Below are 22125 nucleotides of genomic sequence, written 5' to 3' on the forward strand. Positions count from 1 at the left end.
TCGTGCGGCGCTCTTAATGACTCACTGTGTGAGAAGCTTTAACAGCCTAATTCAAATTTAGCAGTTTTTTGCAGCCTCTGCGCTAAGAAGACCTATTAGTTGTGATGTAAGACTGGATGGCCTTCACAGTAGTCGCTGTATCTTGTCTTGAAACACAACCTTGCGTAAATACCACCCATGTTTGCAGGTAACCCCGGAGTATTTCTACATTAGACACATTTAGCATAGCGGACACGTAGCGTAGACATTTACCGATTTACCGGACACTTCATGCGCATGCGCACTGGCATATAGGTCTCGCAAGATGTGGCCACTGTGCCTATACAGCCGGTAATCCGGTATATGAATACGCTAGTATATGTTTCCCTTATCTTAAGTCTCTCCATTGACATACCTTAACCCAAGTGGCCCCGCCGCGATAGTTCATTGGTCATGAAGATCAATGATTCAGCCGAGAGACCTGAGTTCGAGTTCCAGAGCGGCAGCCGTGTTTCGAGGGAGCTGAAACGCAGGGCGTCCCTACAGTGTGCAATGTCAGTAGGCGCTAGAACTATAGGAGATTTAAATTAACCTGGCTTCCTAAAGCACGGCGTCTCGCATAGCCTGATTCACGTTAGGAAGTCAAAACCCATAATCAAAATGATTCTTACCAGAATATTTTTCTTTTATTCATTTTTTTTTTACTTTATACGCATCAGCTGCTATAAAACCACCCCTGCCCCTCGGTCTCACTTCACATCTAGTGGTCGTCATCCGAAGGAGACTAAGTAAAGTAATCCCACGTTTATAGCACATGGAATATTGGCTTTATGTTCTTATATAAAGTGCCGCATGACAATTTACTTTCTAATATTACCTGTCTTACGTTAGTTGTCCATGGAAACAAATTTAGAATTCTTCCCTGTCAACACAACGCCACGCCGCTGCTCACGCACTGCTCTTTCATGGAAGCATGCATGTCATTCGCGCAGACCTCCGAAGCTGGGCGTCGCAAAATCCGGGAAAGGGACAGATGAGCACAGTACGCCGCCAAGAAGGAGGCTAACGCCAGCAGAAGCCGTACTGGCCGGGTGTGTATACGACCCCACTTCCTTTGGTTTCTAGGCGAGACATAAACTCGCGCTGTGCAATCAAAGCTAGTAGAGAGATTCAGCTTACCGTGATCCGCGATCCGCTACCGTGATCCGCCACCGTGCTTCCCACTGCGCATGCCCAGATCCCCTTGACGCCAATAGATGGCGCCACATACTTCATGTCGGCACATAGACCTGCTGCGTCGGGACCAATCAGCTTGTGCGCCCCGCCCACGCGCGTTAGAGGGTCACGGTGGCGGATCGCGGATGACGGTAAGCTAAATCTCTCTAGTGTACCGGGTGCATCGTTTCAGCGCCGAACCTTCCGTCGGAGCCGCCGTTATGGCCTACAGCCATCGCTCGCTGGCTGCGCGTATGTTCTTACGCTGCGTATGTTCTTACGTCAAACACAAGAGATTCTTGTTGATTGGGACTCTGGGTGGGGAGGGAGGAAAAATGGGGGTGTGTGGCCTCGTAACTGCCTCTTTTTATTGACGTAGGAGTCACCTTAACTGGGCCAAACGTCAAACACGTGCAGACGGGCACTCGTGCAACAAAGGCCTTTATCTTATTTCCTGGATAGTCTTTCAAGATAACCCGATAGTCTGAATTATCAAATCCGCATATACTTGGGAGTGTTTCTGAATATCTTCATCCTAAACCCACCTAAACAAAGAAACTCAAAACATCTTTTATTTCCGGTCTCGCTACTGGAATAATACGTGGTATTGCCGAAAGAGTGGCGATTATGAATGTAGTAGATAAGTTAATAAACACACGTGGGACAGTCACTCTGAATTTGTCAAATAGTGAAAAAATTTATTTGTGCCTGCTGAGTTGTTTCCGTGGTGACTCACGCTGAAGTGGGTGTATAACTTGAATACGTGAGCGCTGCCATTACCGCTGTGCCGAGATGTTTCTACTCAATAAATGCCTCTTTCAGTGCTGTCTTATTTCCGGACTCAGACGAGCAGCCATGGTTCGAGAAGACAATCAGCCTCCCAAAACAGTTCGAAGGTGTGACAGCGGCACAAGTTGAAGTGTAAGTGGATAGATATACGTTCGAAATGTCCGTTCAATTTTTCTTTTTTTGTTGAATACGTATTGTCACCCATGTATCGTTTCGTATGTCGACGTCTTACACTGTTGTAGAATTTCATTCGCTAGACCGGAGGCTCGAATTCTTTTAGGACGCCTAGATGAGATGCTGATTTTGAGACAGGAAGAAAAATCTCGAATGCTGAGCTCCCACGGAAAGATGACACCTGAGCCTTTGAATTAGATTTTCAGTTTCTTCGTGTAATATACTAGTTCATAAGAAGAAAATGGCTTACCTGTCTAACTTATGTAATGAATAAATACTGCCAGAAATCACTGCTTTCTTTCGTTCGTTCTTCCTTTCTGTCCTTCTTTCTTTTCTTCTTTTGTTCTTTTTTTTTGTTCTTTTTGTTCTCCTAAAAAGACCATATCCTAATGTGTAAAAAGCGCAGCCGAAACGACTCCAAATCATAGTGATATTTTGTTGCGGGCTAAGAGTAAATATGTGCGGAGATGTAAAGTTAAGGTGTGTCCATCGTTGCAGGGAAGACCCTTCCATGACTCCACTTTCTTACATGGTGTACGTCATCTTCAGCGGCTTCCTCGTGGTCCTCGTGCTCATCGCTATCCTCGCCTACATCATCTCTTACTGGCCGCGTGAGTGCCTCCTCTTCCTCTCACTTTATTTTTATTCTTAAGTGCGAATATTGTACTTCTACCTTGGCATGTAATATGGTGCAGTTCGGCTGCGGCATGGTATGGTATGATATGGTATGGTATGGTATGGTATGGTATGGTATGGTATGGTATGGTATGGTATGGTATGGTATGGTATGGTATGGTGTGGTATGGTATGGTATGGTATGGTATGGTATGGTATGGTATGGTATGGTATGATATGGTATGGGACAGCATGACAATGTGCGTTGCGAAATGGTATGGTATGGTATGGGTATGGTATGGTATGGCATGGTATGGTATGGTATGGTATGGTATGGTATGGTATGGTATGGTATGGTATGGTATGGTAAATAGTATATGCTATGGTATGGAGGTGTAAGGTACCGAAGCACCACATATGTTATGAGACTATATCTAGGGGGATAGAAGCTCTAGAAAATTTGGTTGACATAGTTGTCTCAAATACGACGAATTTGATGCTGGGGCTTCACTAGTGATTGCCAATTTGAAAAAAAAAAAGAAAAATCAGGGTATGTCTTCTAGTCTAACTTTCCTGAAAAAGTATTTCGAAACAACGAAACCTGAGAATGCTTAGTTCAATGCTATCAACAAAACCTTTACACCAAACAAAACATTTGAAGAACATTTAAGTGACCTGGACCAGTACTCCCGTAAAAGCAATAATGAAATCAATGCAATCCCATGCACCAAGGGTGAAGATCGCATGACCATCCTAGGAACAATTGGCACTAAGATTGGATACCCTGTTACCGCCAAAGACATTAAAGTGATTCACTGTGTACCCGCAAAAACTGACTCTAAGATCCTAATTGATGCATTTCCTTCTCGAGCAAGAAAGGCTGATTTCATCAACGCGGATACAAAGTGCTCATATTAGCTGCCAGTCTTATCAGTCGACGGAAATCTTCCGCAATGACAACATGACGAAAGTAAGCAAATGTGTCTTCGCAAAGGCCCTGGAACTGAAAAAAAAAAAGAAGCAAGAAAAGGCAGTTTCTCTGAATTGCCGACTGCACGATCAAATTCAGGAAATTTACTCAAGAAATATGTAAGGAATATACAGTGTACCTGTCATCACGTCCAGGAAAAAAAGTAATGAAATAATGTGCTCAGAGTATTATAAAAACTCAAATCATTGGTACGACAATTTACAAGATAATTTCACACAATATGTAACTGAAATCATAAGTACAACAATGTATAAGATAATTTCTCTCCATAGAAAGATGACATCGCATGATCAGTTAAACTATTACGGCACCAACGGTAAAAATGCGTAACAGTTGCACATACGCAAAACATATTAGAAGAAAAAGCAGAGGAACATGAACAAAACACTAACGTGAATAAAGCAGCTATTAGGGAGACAAGTAACCGTGGTTCACTACAAATAAACTTTTTGCCCGTGTCTTAAAATTACATAGATTCTACATCCGCTGCAATATCGACCGGTTGAGAAAATAGGTTGACAAACGCAGGGATATGGTCGGCCAACGATTGTGTCCTATAAGAATTAAGTTCTAACTTTACTTTTATTAGAAATAAATTTTCTCTAAAATTATTGGCGAATTCTGAACGTCAATACGTGTGAAGGAAGGAACTTAGATTGTTTTTGAAATGCTTGCTTATATCCACTGCTAGTTGCTGTCAAAATATATCGGTATTTGTAAGTATCACATTCTTTAGTAAGAGCGAACGTGTGTTCTCGTAATAATGCATTTTCTACGTAGAGAACGAACTTTTGTAAAATATGCACGAATTCTAAATTACTTTCGGTAGTGGTGCCCCAAAATAATATGCATTATTGTAATCGCGAGTTAACCATGGTATAATAAAGTTAACGCTTAAACCACGTTGGGAGCATGCACGTAAACCTCTTTAGCAGTCCAACAGTTCTCGTCAGGTCACTACTCAAATAATTTATATGCTGTGAAATATGTGAAATAAGTTCTCATCTATTTCTGCTGCTTCCTTTTCATCGGCAGCTAATGACCCACCTCGTAAGCATACCATCCACTTATTTTTTTACTGCTTCATTTTGATAAAGGCCGCTTGCTTCTGTGAAGCCGGCGTCTAGATTTAAGAATTTCGCCTTTTTGCCCATGCTGTTTACTTGGTAAAATCGGTATTCCGAATCCGTAACTTTGTTTGTCGTGTTCACTAGTGTAAATATTTGTTGATTTTGTAACGCAAAAATTAATAATACTTTAACGAGGGCACTGCGTGAAAGAAGACAGTGCCGGTAGCTCATTACGAAAATGAAACCGACATTCTAGCATCGCAGCAGAATAAAACGCACCTCGGTCAATACAAATGGAAGACTATAAGGCAACCGGAAGTGGCCATAAAACTAAAAATTACCTCACAATTTCGGGTATTGGTGGGTCACTAAAAATATGTCAGAACGTGGTAAAAATAAGAATCTATTTAGCCCGTCCATCTTTCACCTTAGTTCGAAACCGACAGCCACCGGCTGCGTTTCGATGGAGGTGAAATGATGTGGCGTCCGTATACTGTGCGATGTCAGTGAATGTTAAAGAAACGCAGGTGGTCGAAATCTCCAGAGTCCTCTGTTGCGGTGTCTCTCATAGCCTGAGTCACTGTGGGACGTTAAAACCCTACAAAGCAAACCAATCCTTCACTTCGTGAAACCCAAACAACCTGCACTCGCTTCACAATGGTGATTTGATTTTAATGTTGCAGCGTCTTTTAAACAATGGGGCGCTTTAAGTCTATATAATAGTTTGTGTCAGATTAACATTCACTTTTCTGAACATTTTACTCAAGAGAAGCCGAGCATCAGGCCACGGGAAAGACGAACTCATATCAATTTCACACTTGGAAACACGATAAAAATTTATAAATTCAGAGGCACACAAACCACATCCCATTGTATGTATCGCTTGTTCTTCTCCAAACCTGGAAAAGACGTCAGGCAAATCACAACTGTCGAATACGTGATACACCTTTATTAACGTCACGCCAGAAAAAAAGAAAAAAAAAAGCTCAACAAACGCTTTTTGTTTGCGCGGCCACCACGGCGTGCAACGTGGTGCTTAGCACCAAGTATTACAGCATGAATTTCGAATTATTAGTACATCCCATCGATTTCTTTCTCGTGCTTGAACTAATCGGCGCGAGTACAAGAAATGTCGCGCATAAGCTATCAATATCAGTAGTACCAGCATATTCACGATCGATACCGGCGAACTCTGTTTTCCCTCAGTCAAATGTGGAAGCTTTGCCATCGAGTTACGTGTTTTTCTCTGCGGAGATGGCTCTATAGATGGCTCTAGTTGGTAATGTCCCGGAAAGCTTAGCATATCCTTTCCTGACGCAGCGTCTAACAAGTCGAACAAAAAGCCCGTGGCGGTGTGCTACTACGACCCCACCATGAGCAACAAGCACCAGCCTCACTTCACACGGACCCAGCTATGCGTCGACTGCTGCGCCTACGTCGTCTACGACGGTCTTGACGTCGGTGCCACGGGGAGCATTAAGGAGCGGTCAAGCGCTTCAAGTCCACCGAGTGAGCGATCTCGCTTCCGTAGCAGACACTTGATTCAAAGTCTCACAATCCCTCTTCACACCCCTCAGTGCTATTACAGTGCTATATTATATAGAGTGTTGTACGTTAGAGGAAAAATTGTGGCGGGAACTTTTCAGTTCGAAAGGTGCTTAATCATTTGCCGTCCACATGCGTGTACAAATTGCACGGCAGTATTGCACTACGCGAGGATATATCCGCTCTTCATTCTCAGTGTTGCAGTTAAAAACGACGGCCACCTTAGCTCCTGTTGCAGCTGTATACGAGTGCAAAGCGCTTTGCAATGCAAGAACATGACTTCATGTAGGTTGAGAACTGCGGAATTCGTCAAGGGGATGCCCTTCGTGCATATTGGAGAGACAGCAGTAATCTCCGCCTATTAAACATTGGTTTTGCAGAATGGGCGATATGCATGCATGCGCCAACACTCTACGCAAGTTGTTTTATGCTATTTTCATACTTCGCGCCCACATCGCTCGGAACGCTATGCTCATGAGGCAGGGTAGAACATTGCCAGCGTGGACACAGTATTCTATGGCCTAATTTTCCGGAAAGAAAAAAAAAGACACGGTCTATAAAAAGACATCTTTCGGGGACATTACAGAGGAAGCATTCTTTTTCATTCTAACTATGTTAAGAAGAAGTCGAGCTTTATTCGTTTTTATGTATTAAAAGGCGTTAATTTATTGGCAACTTGTAAAACTTTGAAATATTTAGCACCCTATACAGACAAAAAGAAAGTAATATTTTTTTTTTTTGCATTGTGTTTGTTACAAGAAAGCCTTTCTTATGAGTCCGAGCATGCTTACACGCACTCTTCCCCTTCCTCACAACTTGACAATATTGGAGGAGACATCCTTAATAAGGATAATGGCTGGGGCGGCATGTACCTGATCGTTTACTTGATGAAGAAGATCTCAAGAAGAAACTGAGCACGTACTCGAAACGATAGTCGTCGTTCGCTGATGTAAACCTACGGCGCCTGCTGTGGGCGTGCACAAAAATGCATCAGGAAGTAAAATACTAAAGGATATTAGACAAGCGGGCGGCAAATCTTTTCAGGTGGATGACGCACACCAGTGACATCTGGAGCCCGCTTAGTTTCTTGCACGAAATTATAGCCGCCAGGATTTTATACACGTGGCTAATGATGATCTCTGCGGCAAGTCTTCGAGATAAAAGAACCCGTAGAGAGCCTTGAGAGCAGCAGGTGTGCATTGAAGCAGTACGAGGTTGCTGCAAATAAACGTTGGTCTTGTGCTTACAGCGGACAGCATCGCCGAGTGGCTGACGCTGAAGCAGATAGCGCCCCTGAAAGTGCTGGCCGGCCTCCGTTTCGTGGCGCCTCAGGTGTTCACAACCGCGGCCGACCCGCCAGTAGTGGGGCTCATCCACACTTTACGCACCAGCTACACGGGCTGGGACGGCATCGTGTTCACCAAGCCGCTAGGCGACGTTGCAAAGGAGACAATCCTATACGAGGCGAGTGCGCCACGAGTGGTCTCCGCGTTGCTATAGTCCAAGCTATAGATGGAAAGTGTAAAAAAAAAATTAACAATAAAGTCATTATCCAAATAAGACATTGAAAACGTTTTAGACACAAAGTGGATATAATACCAACGAACCTAAAAAAAAGTACATAAAAAGTGGAAACTGAAACTTCATATAACATCTATATAAAGAAAAACTCAGCAAGAACATTGTCAAACGAAGAGGCCAAAGCGGTGGCAATTTCCTTGGGCAAACCATTCCATTCGCGTACTGTTTAAGGAAAAAAACAATTGTTTGTATACACTGATTCATCATTGGTATTCTTGGACCTTTAAGATGTGATCAACTCGGGCAGACCTGTATGTAGGAAAAGTATATATATGTTTCTGTCCTTAAGCCTGTTGTATAAACATTCTCTGATATTACTTTAGGTGCATGTATTTCTGTCTTTCTTTTTAAAGAGAGGCCATATGAGATCGAGTCTTATGTCAGAGGAGCTTTGGGTGAAGTTGTAACTTGAGGTGACAAATCTTGCTGCGCGTTTTCGGACGCGTTGTAATACGGCAATACATTTTTCTTTTACGGAGTTCCAAGCGGAGCATAAGTATTCTAGGATATTAGAACGTTTGAAAGGAAGTGTCTATTTTAACTTGGCAGGGGCTTGTTTGAAATTATGTTTCGTGAAGTTTAGAACACCGCCAGCTTTAGCTGCTATGTAGTCTAAATGTCATTTTAAGAAAAGCCATTTCTAAATAGAGCGTCTAAGCACTTAATATGTTGACATTATACGGACAGATTTTCTTCATTTGCAGAGTAGGTCGTATGTACGGTATGGCTTTTGTTTTTAAAGTGGGCAACTTTGGATTTGGAAAAATTCAATGTCATAATCCACCTTTTATATCAGAGTAATATAGTGTCAATGTCGCATTGTAATTGGGCACCATCACTTAAGTCATTAATGTCACGGTATAGACAACAATCATCAGCGTACGATCTTAGATGGCTTGAGACGTGCTCACGTATATAATTGATAAACATAAAAAAAAACAATGACGCTGACGCAAGACCGATCCTTGGGGGACAAATGACAGGACTTTTTTATGCGATGAACTCGCTCCGTTAAGCACAACGCGTTGTTTTCGGTGAGCAATATATGTCTCAATCTATCGTAAAAGCCCAGCAGGAATATTCAATGCGGATCGTTTTATCAATAACAGATTATGAGAGTAAAATGCCTTCTGAAAATCTAAAAACAGACAATGGAACCATTATTCATCGAGATCGCTATATCATGACCAAACTCAATTAACCAGGGCCCGCTTGCACAAAACAATCTTACGACTGTCTTAGCTAAGTCCAGACTTAACTGGAGTCTAAAGAATAGGCCACTAGCATGGCCGCTTAAGACTGGAGTCAAGACTGGGCTTCAGTCCTGACTTGAATAAGTCGCTTGTATGATTACGACTCTAATGTTGTCTTGGTTAAGACACAAGGACGCCAGGTGTCTAAGTAGAGAAATTAGGGAAATACAGGGATGCGCTGGCACTGTCCCGGCTGTAAGATGTACACATTCCGTCAATTTTGCGTTGTGTAAAATCCGTGCCATTGCTTTTTGCGGCTTAAGATTGTGTTACGAGGAAAAATGCCCCAAGTGGTTGCTGAGGCCGTTCTGGGAAGCCACTCTGTTGAACATGAACCCGAAGCGTTCGACGTTCGGAACACAAGCCGTCTTAAATAAGCTTAGTCTTTCTAAAGACACCATTTAAGTCTGGACTTAGCTCGGACTTTATCGTGCAAGCCGGCCCAGGTGTCGCACGCAAGTGAATGGGGAAGTTGACACAGCACAGGTTTAATTGTATAACTTGAAAATGTTCTGGAATGGGTGCAGAGTTTACGTTCAATTTTTGGAGTAGTTTCATTATCACTTGTTGTGAAAGGCTATCTAGCTCATTTGTGTAAAATTCATTACAATTTGTACACCACAAGCATGATGATTGAACTGTAAGAATACAGATTCAAAATTACTATTAGACTGTTCACCATTACTTTTCAGCTCTTCGGCATAATTATTGTCATCTATAATATTTGCGATAACATCCTTAGCGGCCTGTTTGCTTCTGACGCGTTTCCATACTTCTGTCAGGTTCTTTCTTAATTTTTCACCGAGAGCACCCAGATACGTACTTTTTGCGTTGTGCATATCGGTGACTATATCCTTATTGAGCGCTTGCATCAGGCAATGCAGTTCAGTTTTCGGCGATTTGCACTATCGGCAATACAAGCGGTGTCCTCTATTTATCAATGCGTTAATATTTATGCTCATTCACGGCTTATAGGTTCGATGCTTGGAAAAAATTACGCGAGACGGAACAAATGATTGTTCTAGCGATAAAGGTTTGGTTTCAGGAGCTGTCACGCAGAATTCACATCAAGGGTTAAGGCACGTTGTCTGAAATCAGGTTGAAATGCATCAATGTTCCGTGATAGCGAAACGTAATTCGCACGATCATAGTTGAATACCAGTCGTGGTGGTGGCTTGCGTGGACGGGCTGCAATGCAGCGTAGGTGCGCAAGGACAACCTCATGGTCACTTATACCGGGTGTTAAATCGACGTAAGCAATGAGCGTGCGATAAGGGCAAAACAATAGATCTAGTAGATTTGCTCTATTGTGTACTGCTCTTGTAGGAGTTTATACAAACTGATACATGGAATACGCATTAATAATCTCCCGAAAGCAGAATAAACAAGTAAAGAAGTATTTATTTTCAGCTGTAGACACAGCCAATTCATGTTCGGTAAGTTGAAATCGCCTCCAAAACCCACATTCCTTGTATCTGACGATAGCAGGACATTACTTAATTGGTATACGGATTGGGGTGTGTTAGAAGTAGGTGGCCTGTAAAACGCCTTACTGCTATCGGAGAGCCATGATATAGGAATACCTTACACCAAACTGTCTCGCATGCCGTGCTGTCGACATTAATAGGTATACTATTCAAACTATTGTGTACAATGAGAAACACGTACACCACCGCCGTGTACGTTCCGGTTCTTTCGGTACACATGCACACTAATTAGATGGGAATATCTTGTTGTTACTAATATAGCTGCCTAACTAAGATTCAGTAATAATTACTACGTGTGGATTCACCAAATCTGAGAGTGAAGGAAATTCCTCCTTTTTATTTTTTAAATTATGTCAATTGATCGCAATAAGCTTCATAGCAATTGTCAGTTGCAATCTTTTAAGATGGTGGCTATTGGCCCGTTCTGGTTTCTGTATCATTCGTACTTTCATACACGAATACGTCATTTCCCAAATTATGCTTATTAAAGTTCAATTTAAAAGAACCACCATGGTCTTGAGCAAACTGAAATAACCTTTTGCGAGCGTTTCGGACAATCTCGGCTGATAGAGAAATCAGTATACTTTAGTTTTAGAGCAGCATCAAGCTCTCACTGTTTGTCTTCACTTTACAAAAATTTGGCAACCAATGGCAGTACTCTTTCTGATTTGTACTGTCCCAGTCGGAGCTCTTTTTCGGAGTACGTCGGAGGCACACCGTAGTATTTAGCTTTTGAGAAGGAAGTGTGACAAGTCTTTCCTCTGATTACACCCAGGTTTCATTTGCTGCATCTGGGAGGCCATACATTATCGGATTATTTGTTCTTGATCGGTTATACAATTCATCTTGGCCACCATGCATTACCGCAAGCGAAGGAAAAGCTGTTTCTACACTGCGGAAATCGTTTTTACTGATTCCTTTAAGAGAAGTGCAGACAAGGCATAACTCGCAGCACGTTCGACCTTGACGGCTAGGTCAGTTACTTTCTGCTCGACCGCCTGCTGGTCAGACCGCAGCGAGCGAATTTCGTTAAGAATGTAGCGTGCGTTACCACCAACGATGGTATCTGCATGATAGTCTCAAACATTTTCTGTTCTTGGTCAGCTGTAAAAGGCCCAGGATTTTCATCGATACCATCAGAGCAAAGCAATCGCGTTTTTACTACGTCAGCCTAGATTTCACAACAGCAGCAACGAAAAATAACAACACAGACGTAGAGTGGGATCTGACGCCAGTTTTCCTAAAGCTTTGCCATGCGCAATACGATAATGACAACAAACCGGTCGAAATACAGCGTGTAAGCTCATGTCGTCCTTGGTGGCATCAAACCCGGAATGGCTGACAGGGGCGGCAGCTTAAGTAGTTTTCTGTCTTCCAATCGAAGTGGTTGCCAACTGGTAAGATGGTTGAAAGCTGACAGCGCTGATAGGTCCAGCACGGCTCTTGGCAAACTATGCATCGATGAAATCCGGGCAAGTGTGATCCACGTAGATGATGTCATCGATAAGAGTGTGTGGTGACAAGTCACCACAGAGTCGACGCCATCTGCGGAAGCAGTAGAAATACAGCGTGTAAACGCATGGCCCCCAAGGCGAAGCCAGATCTCCAAAGTAAAGTAATACTGTGGAGAAACCTCCGGATGAAAATACTTATCGACTCAAGAAAGAAAAAACACATCTTCCCAATTTTGATGCTTTTTGTTTTTCCGCTTGCATCTACAGTTAGCTCTTGGGGCTTAGTAGGGTAACCTTCGCAGTACTAGACAAAGCCAACATAGGATGGGGACACGGGGTGGCGATCAGACGCAAACATTTGGCTGTTCTGCCATCTAGAATAACTAAACTGTGAAAGATGAATGCGTTGTTGCATATGTGTGTCCGTCCTGTGTTCTGTGTACATATTCTTTGTAAGACTTTCCGCTTTTCCATGTCCTACGACCAGTCTGTATTCGACAGCTGTTAGACATTGTCATGAGCAATGCTCCGCATTTAGATTTCTTTCAAATGTTTTGTTGTTAAGATGGGTTTGTGGGTTGCAATGGACATTTTATTGATAATAATTGCCACAATAGATAAGAAAGTATTGTGAAAAAAGGCTGAAAAGTGGCAAAACACATTAGGGGCATGACCCCACCTTACGGTGCCATGGTTAGGGCACTGGACTATTGTGCCCAGGAAGGCGGGATCGAATTCCGGCCGCGGCGGCTGCTTTTCGGTGGAGGCGAAAAGCAAGGCGCCCGTGTGCTATGCGATGTCGGTGCACGTTAAAGAGCCCAGGTGGTTCACATTTCCGGACCCTTCCACTACTGCGTTCCTCATAGCCTGAGTCGCGTTAGCACATTAAACCTTATGGGCATAGCTCCTCAGCGTCATTCCTGCAACCAGGCGATGCATCTACGTCTCTTTGTTTGCCTCCTGACGTCCTTTCTACGCTGCTCTAGCTATATACAATCATCATATATACTCATATATTAAGGCAAAATTCTATTCGGACTCACGGTGAAAATCTCGCGTCGGCGAGATTTGTCGGCGACATTTGCCCGCGAGATGTCTCAGCGAGAGTTATAGATACCGCGCCATTCCTTTCCAGTAAACCAATTATAGAAAGCCGTTGAACTTTGATGCGTTCAACGGAACGTTGATTGTGTTCGACCAGGGGCTCGCGATGTGCCGTGGGCAGCAGCAGCAACGCTCATGCTTACGCATTTCTCCACTGCAGATTCTACAGAGCTCTCGGAATTTTTGCTGCGCTTTTTTTGCAGACAAATCACAGTAGACAGAGCTATGTGGCGATCTAATCGAAATGATTACTTTCTGTTTCCATGTCGTCATCCCGACTGGTCACGTGAGCTGTGACGTCTTGCACTAAACGCACTGTACCAGTACCACGTGGCGAAAGTGCTCGGCGCCGCTCTACCCGTGTACTATGTTTATATATATAGCCCTGATTACCTATTCATGCATCCTCTTAATCACCCTCGTGCTGGCTCTCACCCTTGCTCAATCCCTTGTTGAGTCAATCTCAATAAGGCGCAAGAAAATTATTGCGACGAGCATTGTGCAAACGGGAAAAATGAAAGTCTCTGCTTTCTTGCGTTCGCAGGTGGTGCACAATGAAGTGGCCAACAAGAACTTCGAGATATGGGCTCACATACTGCCAGCTTCCATCCAATACTACAACTGGACCACGTTTGGCAAGTTAGTGGGGGCTCATTTGCCTTTATCAGGGTGTCGGTCCTTTTAGAGTGGAATGAGTGCTCTCAAAATGTGCTGAACGCAGAATGCGAGAAATTGAACGTGACCATCCTCATATTTCAGTCATTCTGGCAAGTTAAAATAGTTTACGCAGATTATGTAGACAATAACTATGTGGTCTTATTTGGCCATATTTATTTCACTCTGATAAACAAAAAAGCCTTTTGAACCTTAAAAAGGCCCTTCCTGCCACATTTCTCATCACTCTGCAGCATATTGTCACGAAGACAGAGATTTATGGGTATCGGCAGCAGGGGCAGATACACACAGTCAAGACAGAGGTTCCCGGGAAACGGTAACACGAAGACACAAGCTCAAGAGTCCACAGTCCTAGCTAGCCGAAGCGCGCGAGAGTCTCCAACCTCTTCGTCGTTCATGTGCTACCTCGAACCGTCAGGTGGTAATATAATGCTTCCCTCAGCTTTCATCAGATAATATTGCCACGGGCTTCGGGGCGTCAAGGGAAGAAGAAGAAACAGATGCTACAGTGGTGTGTGCCGGTGTTCCTTGCGGACTCGCAGCGCTTAAACAACAAATAAACACCCCCGTTACGTACTGAGTACGTAACATTATTATCGAACTCAGTTATGATAAAAAACAGTAGGGGCAAACTGAAGACGCTAAGCGGAACACAGAGTGAGACGGAAACGGCAGTTCTGTCTACTGTGCAATCTGTGGTGGGCATTCAGCATTCATTGTCGTTTTTGATTATTGCAATAATCAATAAACGACAACCGTTTGCATTCTCGTTACCCCCCCGACAAGCAGGTGCACGTCCATAGAGCTTGATTGAAGCATGACTTTATATGTGGTCTGGTAGCTTACGCTCTCGCGTCATACTCTTAAAGGATGAGCTTAAGTGTTTCCAATAATGTAGCACCTTAACTGATAGGACGTGATAGGGGAACAACGTAGCAGTCATAAGAAGCTTCCGCCGTTGCTATCGCAATTCAACTAGGGTTACCAGAGCTAAACTACGACTAATTTTTTGCATCAAGAGAAAGTGCTCATTACTCATCCTCTTTTTTATGACCATGCTCAGGGACTTGGACGCCATCATTGTGGAGACTCACAACTTCATGGTCCAAGGAAGAGCCTACCCGCCCTGCATGTACGAGGCGGGCGGAAACATCGACGCGTTCAACAAAAACCTGGTTCGTGCAGGAAAAAGAAAAGAAAAATTTTGGCTCAACGTTTTTTTCTTTACTCACCCCACCTCTCCTGTATTTCCGCCATATTTAGACGTAATATAGAGGACTAGAGCAGCCGAGTGCAAAGTACAGCTTGCTGAAAAATAGTGTGATGTTGCCTTTTCACTTGCATCCGGATTTGTCCGCGAATCAGAGCTGCTTGCCGAATCTGTGAACGAGTAGAATATCCTCTGCAGTCAGATCTGAACTCAAGGTCTGAATCCGAATCGTTTGCTAAAACAAGCTTTTCGATTTTTCAGAGCGAACAAAAACTTCTCCGAGTCGCCGATTGAAATGCGCAGTAACTAGCTGATTAACATCTCGCGTCCGTGCAAATGAGGTGCGCGCATTTTCAAGTGCACTACCCTAGAAGGAAACTAAAGTCTGGATTGCACATGTGGATTGTGCAAGAGAAATAAATTTTTTCTATTAGGATTCCTTGATCTGCGCATTCATTAAAAAAAGGCTTTGTTCTAAATTGTTAGCGGGCTAAAACAGACATTCATGCTGTAGACACGATATGGTGCGTACTGGATACTCAGTCGAAACCCACTGCATACCCACTGCAGGGCGAAGGCATCTCCCATATTACTCCAATTACCCTGGTACTTGCAAATGCGCTCCATCCTAATCTTAGTTTCCTAGTTATTTCCCCTTCATGGTCCGGATCTGCAATTATTACCTGTCTTAAGTATACATATACGCCTACCACTTATAGTATTTCGTTATACATATTGTGAGCTGCTGTTCCTTCCCGAGGCTGTTGAACATTATCTTAGTCTTCTGCATATTGGTTTTCAAGCCTACCTTTCAGCTATTCCTGTCTAGGCCATCAATCACTCAATCCCTCTTTGCAGTTACGGCGCTCAACTACTGTGCCCAAGGACGCGGGATCGAATCCCAGCCTCTGCGGCCGCTTTTCGATGGAGGCGAAAAGCAAGGCGCCCGTGTGCTGTGCGATGTCAGTGCACGTTAAAAAATCCCAGGTGGTCGAAATTTCAGGAGTCCTCTACTACGGCGTCTCTCATAGCCTGAGTCGCTTTGCGGCGTTAAACCCCACAAACCAAACCAAACCAATCATCCTCCGAGTTACTTGGGAAGGCAGTATAATTGGCGAATCGTAGATTACTGAGGTGTTCTCCATCAACCGTTATCCCTAACTTCTCCTAATCCGAGCTTCTGAATGCTTGCTCTGAGCAATGTGTGAATTGTACTGGGGGTCGTGCCTCTCTGCCTAACAGTGCAACAATATGCAGTGACATTACGCATCCAGTCGGCGCAGCGCGTTACACAGATGGCATCACACACGCTGAACGATTCAAACACTATGGCTTAACTGGTAATAGCACAGTGTCGTGGCCCATATTCAGCCAGATAAAATCCACAATCGCGAATTAACGGTACTCACAACACGCGCAACTTTTGCTGAATTTCATTTAAAGCGCTAGCCATACTCTAATATTCGTTTTTTTTTTTTTTCGACAGGTAGATGTTGTGAATCTTATCCTGGGCCCAGCTCCCCACCTCAACAGCAAGCTATTACCCACAGTATCGACGGTGGGCAAGAAGTACGTGTTCTCCGATCCCGCCAAGGAGGACGTTGGTGACCTGGTTGTCAGTTCGACACCTGACGATGTGCCCCTCGTTACCGTGCGTACCACTCAAACTAACACCGCGTGCTCAAACCTCATATGGATTGATGCGCATAAACCCACATGCGTACTGAATCAATGCGTAAACAACGGCGCCCATTTCCTTGTCTCATATTTCTTGAATTTTGCAGCTGCGTTTTGCGCACAGCTGCCCTCAGTCCCGACTCCACAACAACTTCATAACCTGCATACGCTGGTTTGTTATTTTTGTTACGCTTAAACTAACAGAGATCCTAAAGAAGTTTCAGGTGCGCATGCGCTGTGGATCGTGTCTCCTCTTGGCTACTGCAAACTCCCAACAAGACAATGTGTACACCCAGCTGGCAACCGGCTGGTCCGATATACGTCTACGCTAGTAAGACGCAACTCAAATCTGCAGCTACTTTCAAGCACAGTTCTTTCGTGACAGATAGTAGTTCGGTGTTAAAGATTTCTGGAACCTAAATAAAACTTTTTGCAGGAGACCACATTACAAGCTCAAAAATTTTGATACCTGGAGATTCATTGGTGTGGTCAAATTTCAGAAACTGGTTTCGTTTACTGTTCCAAGGTTTCGTTTACTGTTTCGAGACACGCCGCCTACATTGCTGAAAGTTAGCAACTTGTTTGTTTTTTTTTAATTCTATTCTACTAGCAAGTCTCTGCTGTTTAAAACATCTTTATTATCGCATGAAACGCGGAGGCTGCGCGGCGCAATGATTTCCATAACGGCCACATAATGCGCCATAGATCCATATCACGGAAACTATTAACGCACGAAGGGGAGGGGGGGGGGGGGGAGGGAAAGGTGGCAAGCGTAAGTGACCGTCAGTTTTCCAGGCAAAATTTTTCTTCTATTGCAGTGGAGCAGTGCACTTGAGTCGAAGAACGCAGGGGGAAAATTTTGAACCGAAAGCTTCACTTCTTCTTGTATCAGCCAAGGTCAACCTGGCAGGCCGCTTGACCTTCAAAAAGTCTGTGGTCACAATGTGGCTGTGTAGCTTAACCACAGCACCACCACTTAACATTTGACTTCTGAATTTGACGGCAGAAGAAGCATCACGTGCTCCCTCTGCAGTTGACGGCGCCCTAGACTCCATAGTCTCGGCAATTTACACACGTCTGCTCACGCCCAATCCTAAGCCTAACCAAAGCAAAATCAGGCAAATCAACATTTTCGCCTCCTCTAACTAGGTTTAACAGGGCTGAACAACACCCATTTTTATTTCTGCGATTAACAGGCACCATGATAGGCAGAGCCTTCGGAAGGCTTAGATACGTATTACTTGTCGTAGACGCTTCTACGAATGCCTTGAAAACTAATTCACAACAGAGCGCAACAGGGAAGCATATGGGAGCAATAAGATGCATAAAGGTCACAGCGTGCCTCTTGTTTCATGCACTTGCCAAAAAAAAATTAGGAAACTTAATTACCCATAGCAAGTTTTATCCTACTTCGCTTAATGAAACAGCACTGAGAAAATTTCGGAATACACGCAACCTCGGAGGAGGAGCATCACCTTCCATTTGAATCGAGAGGCCTCACATGGTGAAAGGAAGTTCTATCGTTGTAAATTATAAGTCTCCATCTGCTAAAAGCCGCATGCGACTTTCTCTTCGATTCCGGGAGCAATTTCAGCTCCAAAGTTTGTATTTAGCCACCTAATGTTTCTTCTCTATACGCGCAAGTTATTTCATGCTTGTAACGCCCATGTAAGAAAAACTGCCAGGCTTCTGAATCAATACAGTTGAAACGAGTTCCCCAAGCATGTTCCTTGTGGTTTTGTTGGAGACGCTACTGCAGAACAGTTTGTGCGATTTCCACTCCAGCTTATTCATTGATTAACACCCTACACTCTCTGCATGCAACGGGTGTCGCATATATGGTGTTCAGTATGAAAGCAGTGAATGCAAAGGGACGTTATAGTGCTTTTTATACTTAGTAAATTTGTCGCTCACGAATGTCTGAACATTTTTATTCACTAACGATTGCGGCAAAAGACAGTATGTGAAGTAAGCGCTACTTTATTTCATTATACAGTTTTGTCAAGCATTATCAACGTGGACGGTAAAGTGGGAAAATAAAACGAAGTGCGATACGGCCTACAACAACAACCATGAATGGATTGGCTTTGAAAGCGCAAGGTCTGTGGTTCTCAAGGTATGTAAACACCGGTGCATGTAAATGCCCTTCTGTGACTAGGACATACAGTAAAGTGACGGAAACCGGTTTTAAAGGTCCCTGGCATCCTGTTTTGTTTTCCTAGATCAACAAAACTTCAAATAAGAATTGTAATGCACCCTGTCGTGCTGAAGATTGATGATTTACTTTACCTCTGGCTTCAGGCCTCCGCCACTTTTCAATAAATTTATTCTTATTCATTCTTATGCTAGGCAGTAAATACCACGGCTCATGTAACGTTTTCATGAGCCCAATTCTCAGTCCTCTTTTATAGCTTTCACTGATTCGTGACTCTCTGCGACGGATGATTACATATTTGTAGTCGTACCTGTGATTGCCCACTAGCCAATATGTTTCGATAGCAGGACGTCCAGTTCGTTCCATTAATGAGTGTTCTGAGACCTATGAGGCTATCTAGGAGTCCGAAATATTCACACAGTCCCAGCGTATATGCACACATTTATTGATTTATTTAAACATACTGCTAGCCTCGTATTTGAGGCTGTTGCAGGAAAGGGGCACAATATACATTGAAACAAAGTTCAAATAGGCGCGGACATAGGTACACAAAATCAACCAAAGCGATACATATGCACTATGTTACCATCATTCAAGCGCTAAACAAGGAAGAATGGGTGGTATGGTTGAACATGTAGCAAAAATAAAAAAAAAAAGATATACAGTGACGGCAACCACTGGCAACTAACAAGAGTAACAAACAATCGAGGGGACAAAAATAAGAAAAGAATAAAAATAACAAGAGACAGATAAGTCAATCTGATATGGATCTGGACATTGTTGCAACAAAATGATACAGAACACTACATGGCTTTGTTTGACAAAGCGGCGATGAGACTTTCGAGCGATGTACAGTTGACAGTGTCACCAGGCAAACTGTTTATGGATTGCTTGTGGAAAAAACGAGTACCTGAATATTTCGTTGTGAAATCTGTATTCAATTAAGTGTTTACGGTGTTTTGTTCTTGTACTGTGTGTAATTGACGGTACTAAGTATTTACTGGTGTCAATTTGTATGCTGCCATTAAAGAGAAGAAACAGAAACTTAAGACGGAGTAGTCTGGTGCGAGTTTGAATAGTCGGAAGATCAGCTTGTTTTAATGATACTGTAGGGGAGTCATGACGACGAAAGGGATGGTGGCGCAGCACCGTGGTGATAAGTGATGCCAAACGTTGTGCCCTTACAGCTTAGGCTTAACGGAGTTCACTATGCCTTAATATAAACGCATTTGGTATAGCTGCTAACAGATTTCTTCTCAGCGTGTCTTACTTGTACAATATCCTAACCTCTTTTGCAGACCGAACTCGTGAAGAAGAAGCAGATGATGGGCCTCGCCGTGCTCAACATAGAGCAGGATGATCAGGCCTCGTGCAGCAAGGAGACATCGTACCTGCTCAACGCCGTGCACCAGGGCCTCATCTCCGCCTGAAAACTGGCGGGCTGTTTGCGTTAATAACGGCTACACCAGAGTGCCTTGTCAAGAATTTATTTATATAGCTATTTTTCTTTCCTTGGACATACAAGCCATGCGCTACCCGACTAATATACTTCCCAGATTTATGAATAATTTCCTCTTTGTTCGTGTTTTTTCTATTATTCAGCATGAGCATTTTTTGTGACCTGTGCGTACATTTGTTACGGATGCATTCCTGCAAGCGCCTTAATTCTGAAAGTTAGTACGAGGGTCGTCTCCATTTCAGGACCAGACGATATCTATAGAGATCGTAATGGACGTCAGCTATTTGCTCATAAATGCAAAATAACTTATTCTTTTTTTTTCTTCTTTGGTTATTCTGAAACATCGCAAACTTAACTGTAGTGTGAGGAGGACGGGGAGAGCTGCAGCAATTTTTTGGAAATTTCTAGTCCCTGCTGTGATTGCTTGATGCAGGTAACCTGATCAAGCTTCGTGGCATGATAACACTCACTACTCATTCGTAGAATGTAGCAAGAGTTTCCTCTTAGAAAGGTCTTTAGGAAATCATTGAACACTCCAGTACGTTTTAAGCTGCTTGAACGATCTTGCAAGCAATCTTGAGCTCTCCAGAACTGCCCGTCCGGAGGCAAACAGCTCGGTCAGGTGACCATGCCGGGCCCAGACGAATGAAAGGGGGAATGTGGTCTACCGCTTCCACCGACGCCTCACCTTGGATATCCGTCTCGTATGGCGTTGTGGTTGTGTTGAAGGAGAGCGCAACCCCGGCGAACGGTGTAGCCTCCGCAGCCGCAAGTGCTGGCCGCTGGCGCCACGACGTCTCCTCGCTGCGGTGGCATCGACGGCACCGCTTGCTTGGCAAGCTCGGGTTACTAGATGGGACTCGTCCGGCAAACAGCGGGATACACGATCTCAACAGTATACTACCTGTTTTTTGAAATAGCAAAACCCAAACGCAAAACAACTTTTTATGGTTTGTTGACGGATGTATGATTGGCACCGGAAACGTGACGGAGGTGGTTCGAGGGCGAATGCAGGACTCCTTTATTCTTGCAGACGAAGAACTATGTCTAGGCAGCTTGCCAGGTGACATAACGAAAACAACCAATCCCATTTGCAAGTGCTAGTACCACGCAGAATATCATTTCCCCCTGCTTTTAAAGCTGTGGTCTTTGCACAGGCCTTTGTGGTCATGTAGACTTCAGCAAGACTGCAAGAGTTGAGATACGAGCCTGTTCGGGAGACAGTGATGTCGAAGGCACTTGAACAGCCTCACTGGGCTCTGAAGATTCGGGGCTTGCTGCTCCCCGTATGGTGAGGACAGATAGTCTCAATTTTCTGGTCTTTGCTGACCAGTATCGAGTACTTACGACTTTAGAACCGTGAGCGACATTGGACCACAGTGGCAAATTTTGCCGAAATGATGCCGTACGGGTCCTTTCGGAGCGTCGCCCGTCACCACCCGGGAGCCCTCAATGCCTTTGATGACGCCTCGACACCCCCTCCTCCCCTGGGCAAAGTTGTGCACCCACACGGAATCCCGGCATAGAACATGAAAGGCTGGATACCGAGAGGCAGAGGGGAGACATGCATCGAAACTTGAACTAACCTTGTAATTGAGCAGCATTTCTGAGGTGGACTTGCCGCATGGCAAAGGGGTACATCTGTAGTTGAGTAAGACACGCGCTAGTTTCGTGCCTATATCACTCACTGAC

The 22125-nt window shown here is 43.9% G+C and overlaps 1 protein-coding gene across 1 annotated transcript; it reads left to right on the forward strand.

The window, feature by feature from the left end:
* Positions 1-432: 432 nt before the first annotated feature.
* On the forward strand, positions 433-20404 carry LOC146197007 (uncharacterized). Its single transcript, XM_084597110.1, has 11 exons — positions 433-533; positions 972-1070; positions 2017-2115; positions 2656-2768; positions 6154-6342; positions 7628-7842; positions 13802-13896; positions 14996-15107; positions 16629-16793; positions 18816-18935; positions 20273-20404. The coding sequence occupies exons 1-11, from the start codon at positions 433-435 to the stop codon at positions 20402-20404; spliced, it is 1440 nt and encodes a 479-aa protein (XP_084453236.1).
* The last annotated feature ends 1721 nt before the right edge of the window (positions 20405-22125 follow it).

The sequence above is a fragment of the Amblyomma maculatum genome, chromosome 3 (assembly GCF_055883805.1).
Source record: "Amblyomma maculatum isolate TAMU_Amacu chromosome 3, ASM5588380v1, whole genome shotgun sequence".
NCBI classification, from domain to species: domain Eukaryota; kingdom Metazoa; phylum Arthropoda; class Arachnida; order Ixodida; family Ixodidae; genus Amblyomma; species Amblyomma maculatum.